At 42.1% G+C, this 10367-nt stretch overlaps 1 protein-coding gene across 2 annotated transcripts; it reads left to right on the top strand.

The window, feature by feature from the left end:
- The first annotated feature begins 1202 nt into the window (after nucleotides 1-1202).
- smpd2b (sphingomyelin phosphodiesterase 2b) lies at nucleotides 1203-8908 on the top strand. 2 transcript variants are annotated; one of them, XM_070959763.1, is made up of 11 exons: nucleotides 1203-1478; nucleotides 2868-2987; nucleotides 3082-3178; nucleotides 3370-3446; nucleotides 3903-3996; nucleotides 4569-4658; nucleotides 4750-4832; nucleotides 4940-5072; nucleotides 5534-5638; nucleotides 5741-5918; nucleotides 7372-8908. In XM_070959763.1, the coding sequence occupies exons 2-11, from the start codon at nucleotides 2938-2940 to the stop codon at nucleotides 7794-7796; spliced, it is 1332 nt and encodes a 443-aa protein (XP_070815864.1). In that variant the 5' UTR covers nucleotides 1203-1478; nucleotides 2868-2937; the 3' UTR covers nucleotides 7797-8908. The 2 variants fall into 2 exon arrangements, with proteins under 2 accessions (XP_070815864.1, XP_070815865.1); XM_070959764.1 differs by having other exon boundaries at nucleotides 1331-1469.
- The last annotated feature ends 1459 nt before the right edge of the window (nucleotides 8909-10367 follow it).

Genomic DNA, 10367 nt, shown 5'->3' with positions numbered 1-10367 from the left:
TTTTTTGCTTGTGACCCCTTGCAACAAGGCAATGTCTAGTTCGGGCCTCTATATTTCTATCAAAGAGTGATTCTCAAAACACGAGCCAAAATAAATAAAATTCACATTTGTGTGGTAGGGGTTTGTCCTCTTTTCTACCTCTTTAATCATCTCAGGACCCCCCAGATTTATCTTGTGGCCCTTTGATGATGGCTGTCCCCAAGATTTGGAACCACTGCACTTAACTACTTAAAAGCTAAAATGCTATTTACAGTGCATATGGTAAGTTTTCAGACCCTTGCATTTCAACAAGACAACAACCTGGACCATTTAAGAAAACACAGGAGTGGCTTTGGGAAACTCTTGCCCAGCCAGAGTCCAGACCTGAACACAACAGAGCATGGAAAGATCCGAAATGGCTGTGTGCTGACACTCCCTTTCCAACCCACTTAAGCTTGAACAATTCATTGATGAAGGACGGGAGAAACTTGAAAAGAAAGGTGTGACAAGCTTGTAAAATCATTGCTGACAAAGGATCTGAACACTTATTTAAATAGTCTATTTCAGTTTTCTATTTTCAATACTTTTCCAAAAACCTTTTCCTTACTCACTGTGGAGTAATGTAGATTGACAAGGGGAAAAACATGAATCCATTTAAGATTAACAAAATGTGGAAAACTTGAAAGGGTCTGAAAACTTTGCTTATGCACTGTATAGAATGATGATGGAATTTTTCATATATCAATAATAGGGGTCATTTTTCTGCATAATGAGTTTTCTTACTTTTGATTCTCTACATTTAGCTGACAATAATTGTGTTTTTTTTTATTATTTATTTATTTTTTGCTTGTTTATATTTATATTTTGCTTAGATATGACTTTCAGTGAATGACTTCACTTAAATTGTGACGGACCACTGCTGCCTGTGCCAAGAATTGTGCTCAAAGAACCCCAACTCCCAGAATTACTCGCGACTGAGGCTGCATCAAGCCGGAAACGAGTGTCAAGTTAACTAGACTGACAACGGATGTTCGGGAAAGTCTCCAAATTAAAGTTTCGTACAAAAAGAAGTGGTTGTTTATTTAAAATCGAGTTTTTGCAATTACCTCAATGTTGCTACTCGCCACATTAAACACGTGTTCTACATATATGTCCCTGACTCTGAAATACGGACGTAATTAAAATTCAGGTTTTACTTTGACGGAAATCTACAACCGGAGATCATAACAACCATTTTTACCCCATTTGACTGTACGCCGGCAGGAAAAGCACGGAGCAATGGAAGTGGCCAAACGCCGCTAAGTTACTGTTGTTCGTTGTCTGAGATGCCGACCAACCGACGATGTATAGCCTCGTTAATAATGAACTAATTTTGCAACAGTAATAAGCTAACACGCTAACAGGAAGTGTTTTAGTTCCAGGGCCAAAACGGACACTACAAATTTAACTGCTCATCAAACGGTCCCGTTATCAGCATCTTACGTCAACAGGTTCGTGAGGTGAGTTAATTTAACGGAACCAAGGTGAAAACTACTATTAATGAACAGATTATTCAGGTAACGAGCCAACAGAGGCAGCTTCACAGTTGCAGAGACCAGACAAAATGGCCAGCTAGAGTTATTTGACAGCTGTTGACACCATCTAAGCGGTTACCTGCTGCGATTAACGTTCCCATATTATAACCTGAGCTAAACCAGTGAATAATGAAGCTGACTGCGCTCCAGCAGTTTCGTCAAAATCTCTTAAACAAAGCGTCCAGAGGGCGAACAAGTGCAGCTGTCGACGCATTTACGTTAGCTAAAACTTTATCCACCTTGTTTACCAGCTAACGTTCCTCTACATCTGCATTTCTTGCCCGAACGACGTCAATAAAACGACATTTTGGCTCAAGTGTGGCTCAATCTGGAGTGTTTCGATGTCTTAAGGTGACAAGAAATCACCACATTTTTTTAATTTTGGGGGGGGTGAAAGCCCACTCGCTGTTACCTGGCTGCACCATCTATGCCTCCATCAACTATCCATCCATTTTGGATACACGCACACATGCATTGTACAAGTTCATGTTAGTCTCAGATTTGCATCGAGCTTGTTTATTGATGCTGTTTTCTTTCTCTGAGTCGAGACACAATGAATGATCAGTGTTGCCTTTTCACTGCTGCTTCCTCTTTCTCTCCCCGGACAGAGCAAAGCCATGTCAGCACTCTGTTCAGGGCTGCTGTGCTGTTTCACTCCCTGGGAAAAGACTGAATGTCATCGCCTCTTTACTTTGTCCTTATTTAAAAAAAAATGAAATAAATCAACCACATTTTCCCCACAGCATGCAGGATCAGCTCAGCTATCACACATTAGTAAAAGTTCCTGCTTGATTCTTATTGTCAGACATGAGTACACCTTTACAGAGTTCATTATTTAAGTATTCAGAGTCTGTTAATATCTAACAGAGTATTCCACGGGATCAATTAGATCAATTAAGTGTGTTTATAACATCTCAGCTGTAAATGATGAAAATATGCTGAATCCTTCAGAGAATTTAAAGCCCAGAACGTGAGCTATGTTCTGGATGCAAGCTGCTTGGTTTGCACTTTTGGCGCTTACTGTGCAGTTTTCTATGTTTATTCTTTTCCTACTTTTCTGACACTCGTGATCATGTGGCTTTTCAGTTTAAGTTTTTATTCTATGTATTGAATACATGTGTGCATCTGGCCTTGGTTTCCAAGTTCCAGTTGTCCAACTCTCTAATTGCTTTTCATTGCTGAGCCACTCCCACTTTATGACATTGTAAATGAGCACACGCTGGAAGGTTTTGCGCACCCAGACGTTACACCCAGTGTGTATTTGGGACTGGATATCAACGATAGTCTAACAGTCACTTTCGTGTGTGTTATCAGGAGCCGTCCCAGTCATCTCACCTGATCCGACACTCCATCATCACATCTCCTGATCCGCTGATCTGCCGGCATGGCTCACTCAGACTCTGTCAGCGTCCGGGTCTTCTCTCTGAACTGCTGGTCAGTGCGCTTAATGTTTCTCTCACTTTACGTCTTGATACGTGTTGGAAAACACATGCAAACGCACATTGTCCATGCATTGTCTTTTTTCCAGGGGGATCCACTATCTTAGCAAGCAGTGTGCGCAGCGCTATGCCATGATTGGAGAAATGTTGTGCAAGGAGGAGCATGATATTGTGTTACTGCAAGAGGTTGGTGGAAGCCATCTTACAATGTGATGAAGTTGCAGTCACTCATCTGATTGACTCTTTCAGCTCATATGTTTAGTTAAATTTGATATATTCTGCCATGAAGATCTTTTTTTAAGCGCATATGGACAATATTAATTGCGCAAACATGCCTGTGTTCTACTTTTCAAGTGACGTATAGATTTATTTTTCAGGTTTGGAGTGAGAAAGACTATCTCTTCTTGAAACAGAAACTTGCCTGTTGTCATCCTCACTCTCATTACTTCAAAAGGTAATGCTTTCACTCTCATCACAAGGTTGCCGTGCAGTCGTTTCTGAACCTGTTACCTCCCCAATCTGTGATTAAAATTCATGAGTAAGTTGTCATATCTTCAAACGGCTCCTGAAGTGCCTTAATGTCAGAAAAATATGCTTTCATGGCATCGATCCATCTGCAAAATTGAACTGAAGCTCAGGCCTTACCTATAAGGATTAACCTCTGAGGCTTAATTCTGTCTTGACCTCCATACCAAGGCACAAGACTGAGATTAATCAAAGCTTTTACCTCTATAATCCCCTTTGCAGCTCACAAAAATGGCAACTTTAGTAGATCAGTTCTCACATCTGCGACAGATAACACAGGGATGTGAGTTATTTCATTAAACCATAATCACGTGATGCTGACACTGCTGTTCATTGTGTCGCGTACGACTTGTGTTCACGTCTGACTTTTCCCCTCTTTCTGCAGTGGAGTCATAGGCAGTGGACTGGCCATTTTCTCCAAACACAGAATCCATGACACATTTCTTTACCGCTACTCTCTGAATGGTTATCCATACATGGTAAGTCCGGAGAGCAAGCAGTGTTTTGCACTGTATACAGCTATGACGTGATGAAAGCAAACAGTAATCAATAAATGGTTGATAATCACATTATTTGAGAGCTTTCCCACAACTTTATTGAAGAGATGCATGATGCAATAACACATAAATGATGTGATTCAAATGAAGAACGAGTGAACAGATGAAAATAAAGGGCACAGAATGAAAACAATGTAAGACAATGCAGTTCTAAAATCATGTGATTTTAATAGAGCTTTAAACAAACATAAAGAGCCAGCTTGCCCAGTTTCTTCCAGCGAGTTGTTCCAGAGTTGAGAGGCAGTGACTGCGGAGGCCAGATCTCCTCTGGTTTTTATTCTTGACCTGGGAATTATTAATAGAGACCTATCAGCAGGTCTCAGGCTGCACGGAGGCTCTTGTATAGTCAGCGAGTCAGGACTATGATCAGGAGCCGGTCCCATACACGCCTCAGCCTCAGAGTGAATATGTGATACTTCAAAAGTTACAACCTTTCTTTGTTCAACAGCATTCCTCCTTTCCTCTCAGCTCTTTGTATTTTTTCCCACACTTAGGCTCACCATGGAGACTGGTTTGGAGGCAAAGCTGTGGGGATGGCCATCTTAAGCATTGGCAGCCTGACTGCGAACGTCTATGTTACTCATGTAAGGTTTGCTAGCAGCAGCTCTCAGCCCTATCAATATGTTATATACAGTTATTGATCAACGTGCCTTCGTCCCTGTGTATTCATTTTAGCTGCATGCAGAGTACTGCAGAGACAAGGATTCGTATCTACCTCACAGAGTGGTTCAGGCGTGGGAGCTGCAGCAGTTCGTTCGGTACTGTGCCTTTGCTTGTTTATTCTGGGCATACAGTAACTATGAAAGTCTCTTTAAATGCAGAAGTGAAGTTTCATCTTGATGTTGTGTTTTTCTATGCCTGTTAGCCACACCTCTGCTGCAGCAGATGTGGTGATTTTAGGTGGTGACCTCAACATGCACCCTCAGGACCTTGGGAACAGACTATTGAAGGCTTCCACTGGACTCAGAGATTCTTATCTAGAGAGTGCTAAATTTGATGTAGGTATTGATTAGAGTCCTTGTTAAGGTTGATGGTGAAACATGGTGCACCCTGACAGTGATCTACAACAGCACAGATGGCTCTCAGTCAGACAGATTTAACACAAGTCCCCGATTTAATCGTATTCTTTTTCATTTATGTACATGTAAAGGCAGGACAACCATGCCTTAGCAGTGTGGTATTATCATCCACGGCACTTGAAAACCTCTTGCATAAACAACTTCAGTAAGCACACTCTGTTAGGAGGCCGTTCTGCAAAACTATACATTATCCAGCAGTGTCATTGTGGCTTCATATCTCAAGAGTTACTGTCTTGATCCTTGAGATATGTTGAAATGTGTTCCGTCATCATAACTGACAAAAATATTGGCCAAGACATGAAGAGAAGAGCCAGCTTGTTAAGAAAACTTGTTCTGGGCTTCTTTATTAACAAAGATAAATGTTTGTTTTTCTGTTGCAGGGGTGTGAGGATGGTATAACTCTGATCGCTGACAACCCTTTTATCAGTAAAAAGACGCTCATTCCCTTTGAGAAGGGAATTCGAATTGACTACATCCTGTTCAAGGTGGGAGAAAGCTTTGTGTTGTCACACCTGCTCAATTTTTATCCTTTCATTTGAGCAAAATGTTGGCGTCACCATATGAATTTCCCTGTTTTTAATTCCCAGGGTTCTTCCAAGGCGGACATTTACTGTGATTTCATGTCCACCTCAAAAGGCTCCGTCCCCGACCATCCGTTCCCCTACTCCGACCATGAAACTCTGACGGCTAAACTGAGGCTGGAGGCACACGCTCCTGCTGAGACTGAAAGTGACAGGACCTCAAAGAATCAGGACTCCGCTGCAGGTATTTGTACTCACCGTGCTAACATGGCAGCTCTGATGATGCCCGTGTTAGCTGCTGGGTGTCCAGACTGAAATATCATGTAATTGTAAATGGATAGACACGAAATTTTCTACAGACATTTGTGATTCCCAGAGGATGAATATCCACTGACTTTTGTGATTTCCTGGCTTTTCATCCAGCACCATCATGAGATCAAAATGTGAATAGCACATGTGAATAGAAGAAGAAGAAACCGTACTTTATTTATCACAACACTACATGCACACACCATGAAATTAATTCTCTGCATTTGACCCATCTTGGTCCATCGTTCCTCCGCCGCAGACCAGGAGCGGTGGGCTGCCAGCCGAAGCGGTGCCCGGGGACCCATCCTTTTTTCGTCACCATTGGTCAGGTGGTGATCTTCTTGCATGTTTTTAGTGGGGGTATATTTTATGGAGGATACCCCAGGTGAACACGGGGAGAACATGCAAACTCCACACAGAAAGGCCCCCTTTTTCTTCAAGCAGGCACTGAAGGCATGGTGGAGGACACGCCACCAGCGCCCACAGCGGGATTCGAACCAGGACCTTCTAGCTGTGAGGCAACGGTGTTACCACTTGTTCCACCGTGCCCCCCATAGCTATACTTCATGTTAATGTTAGCATGCCAACACACCAAGCTGAAATGGTACACATGGTAAACATTAGCATGTTAGCATGCTGATGTTAGCATTTAGCTCAAAGCACTGCAATGCCTAAAACACCATTCAAACTGGATTTGTTTCTCTTGGGGAGGTGGGTTGATTTCACCATTACCTGTGCTGGTCAGTGATTTTTCAACCCCCCACCCCCACCCCCACCCCAGAAACAGTTGCAACCAGTATTACCTCCTTGCTTAACCTTGCTGGTCTTCCTGTCATTTATATCCTGTCCAGACTGATGTCCTTGTATTTTTAAGTGGATTCCTCTACGTTTTTTTCATCAGCTCAGTGTGAAATGTTTGAAAATGGAGGAAGTTGAAAATGTTTTTACTCTTCTGAACATGCAAGGCAACATATAGGCGTATGTGGGAACCAATACAATGATGGAAATAGGCTGTTATAATGACAGCTTGGTCTGGTGTAAGGCTTCATGCTGTGGTGCCATTGTGTTTTCCAGCTAATAAGGCCCAAATATAGTCATCGACAGGCATCTATATGCAAAAAATATTCAGTTGGAAATAAAAATGTTCTATTTCACTTACAGTGATTCTGACTGCTGAGGTTGAAACTTCCGTGTGTTACATTTTAAAAGAGACCAAAACCATGCATGGTCTCCAAATGGTTCGAGAACTGCTTTCAATTTGCTTGAGGCATTTAAGGCTAATTGTAAAGGAATGGTATTAAACCCACTCATGCCGCTTGTGTAGTCAACCATCAACTCTTGCAAGATTTTTGAATCCTCTTTGTCTCCACTGTCTCTCACGTCTTCAGGCAAGGTGGCCGAGTTGGTCGACATTGTGACCGAGGCTCGCACCGAAGTCAAAGTGGGTTTGCACTGTGCTGAGAGGATGCGCTACACAGCAACGCGCACTGGAGTGATGGGGCTGGCGCTGCTTGTCCTGGAGCTGGCCATCGCTGCCGTGCCCTGGTTGGCCCTGGGAGCAGAGCAGCCTTTCCCTCGTACCTCCTTCTACATGCTGGCCGCGCTGTGCTTCGCCATCCTGCTGACAACCTCGCTGCTGTACATCTTCTATACCATGGAGCTGAAGTCTCTCCAGGGGGCTGAAGACCAGATGAGGCTGGCTGTGGGTAGTCTGCAAGAGAAGCTCAGGGGCTTTCCTCTGGCTCAGCCCCACAGCACCCAGCGGAAGCCCCCAGAGGGTCTTGAGCCCAGTGCTTTTGACCCAGAAGAATAAAGAGGGAGCCAACTGGGCCAAAGCGGGATCACTGAAAGAAGCCTTTGAAGTCAGCTTTAAGATGGATGTTTGAAGGAGTCACTTATTCTCTGAATGTGTTTTATGCTTTTAAGATTTTTAGATTTGTACTGAATGAAGGAGCTTTTGAAGGACGTCTCTGAAAGTAGTGCAGGACACATGCTTTGACATTTTTATACTTATTATATAATCGTCTTAGCCTCACCCCTAGATTCCCCTTTATGCACTTCAGCAAACATGCTCCCTGTTAAATAGTGTCATACTTCTGTGCGGCTGCTGTTCTTAAAGGTCAGAAACGAGACCATTTTTGTTCTTTAAGCCTCAGGTCCGACTTGCATTCCTCCCACCACTAGTTTCACTGGGACCACTTGTCTCTATTTTTAATTCCACGCTTCCCTTTTGTGATTTGGAGAGTCCGCCACACATTTGCAGTGGGTCCAGACTGTTCTCTGATTTACTCACAGAAAGTAAGGGAGGACACTGACGCTCCGATGGTTGTAGGTTTACATTTTGGCCAGTAATGTTTGTTCGTCTGCGAGTCAGATTGCGGAGAGCTTCCACTCGCATTTAAAGATCCTCACGCACCAGTTAAGGCATTTCTGTGTACTACCGTAGGAAAAGGGACGAGCTCTAGCTGCATGTCTCAATCATGTTCACTGTCTTGCACTCCTTGAATTTATCTTAATGTTAGAGACAATCTACACTCCTCTTTCCCAAAGCTTAGCAGTGGGAATGCGCTGAAGATATCGTGTCTTACATACTCTCAACTTTGACCTAATTTTTGGACATGTTCTGGAAAACATCTTGTACTGTAGGAAATTGCAAATGCTTATAATGTCTTTAGTGTGCAGTGCACTTAGTTGAATAACCAGATAAACCACTTCCTTTTATGTATGCTAGGAAATTACTTAATGCTCCACATCTCTGTAAAACAGCGTATGACTCAACGAGAGCCCAACAGTGGCTGATCAGCTTCAGACGTTTCACCTAGATGTTGGAAAAACACTTGCTCGTTTTTCAGATAACACCTGATGCTCATTCCAGCTGAAAGCTGCGATGGGCATGAATAAGCAATAATAAAGACTTTCTTCACACGCGTCTTGACTGTTGTGGCTCTGGATGAAGGTGACAAGTCAGTGCCGGTTTCACCTGCAGGCGATGTTTACAATTCGCCACTAGAGGGCAACAGAAGTGCGTGAGACGGGTGAACTTTCCAAATGAAAACAGGCCACATCCCAAGTGAAACACCAAACAGCAGCCAAATTTGCCAGATCACACATGTTAGCTGGCACATGTGTCCTCAGGGCAAGAGCACCCATGGGTGTGGTACATTTGAATTTTCATATTTAATTTCCTCGTGGGAATTACATGAACACGTTTAATCAACACCAGGTAAAACATGTAGACACCACACTCAGCGCCATTACTACCAACAACAAAGACTGTCTTATTCACCTGTAAGTGAAACTGAAAAGCTGGTAAAGCTACACAATAATAGGTAATAGGTGGCCTATTACACACTGTTTGTGTAATGTGTACCCTACACCCAATGTAAATTAGCTTGAAGCTCAGCCTGGAGAATTTTTTTTTGTTGTTGTATGCACGAAAATCACTCAATGAAATTTCACACAAGATTGATATTACTCTAAAGGTGTAGACAATGGAGCAGTGGAGTTTAACAGGACAGGATTTAAATGACAGTCATGTCGCAGGGGCCAGTTAATACATGTACAGTAAAAATATTTTATGTGTTTCATATTTAAATCAAGTCATACTAGGTGAAAAGGAGTTATTACCCAAAATATTCACCCAGTTTGTCTTGCAGTGGTCTTCAGTGATGGCATTATTTCCTGGCTCTTGCGCTGTAGTTGCAGGTAAGTGCGCTGTGAACAGGTCTGACTCTGTAGAGGAGGATAAACTCACTTTTACTTAACACTTAGATCATAATCTACAGGTACACCATAAGGGGTGTTTATGTTAGTCTTTCATTGTTATAAACCAGTCTATTGTGTGTTGATTGTGCAACTTTCTGTTTGAACAGTTGTCATTAATTGTGACCTGTCTGCAATGACTGGCTGTAGTGGCCTATATTTAACTTTACAGGAGTTTCAAACATGAGGAAATGAGGCAATCATTTGGTTTTCCTGCACTGGTACTGGAAGAAACACTTAGATCCATCACTTAACTTCAAGTACCAACACAGAATGAATTCTTTTACATTATAAGTAAAATTTAGCTTTTTTTTCTCAAATGTAAAAGTACAGAAGTATTATCATTAAAATAAACTTGAAATATCAAAAGTAGAAGTACTCTATGCAAAGAGTGAAATGTGTACTTTTTGCTGCACTGCATTGATTTCACAGTTATAATTACTTTTCAGGTTAAAATTTTATTGAAAACAACAATGATAAAATTGGAAAATGCTCCTTATTGTTAATATTATAGCATTAGTTTCCAGCCCTCTAGGCTTGTAATCTAAGAGTGTTTTCTCCTCCTAAAAATCTCAGATTTAATTATTTGCTTTTAAGTTTTAAGTCCAAGAAATTAATACAA

The sequence above is a fragment of the Chaetodon trifascialis genome, chromosome 3, assembly GCF_039877785.1.
Source record: "Chaetodon trifascialis isolate fChaTrf1 chromosome 3, fChaTrf1.hap1, whole genome shotgun sequence".
Taxonomy (NCBI): domain Eukaryota; kingdom Metazoa; phylum Chordata; class Actinopteri; order Chaetodontiformes; family Chaetodontidae; genus Chaetodon; species Chaetodon trifascialis.
The sequence above is the reverse complement of the archived record's forward strand: the minus strand, read 5'-3'. Positions and strand labels throughout refer to the sequence as shown.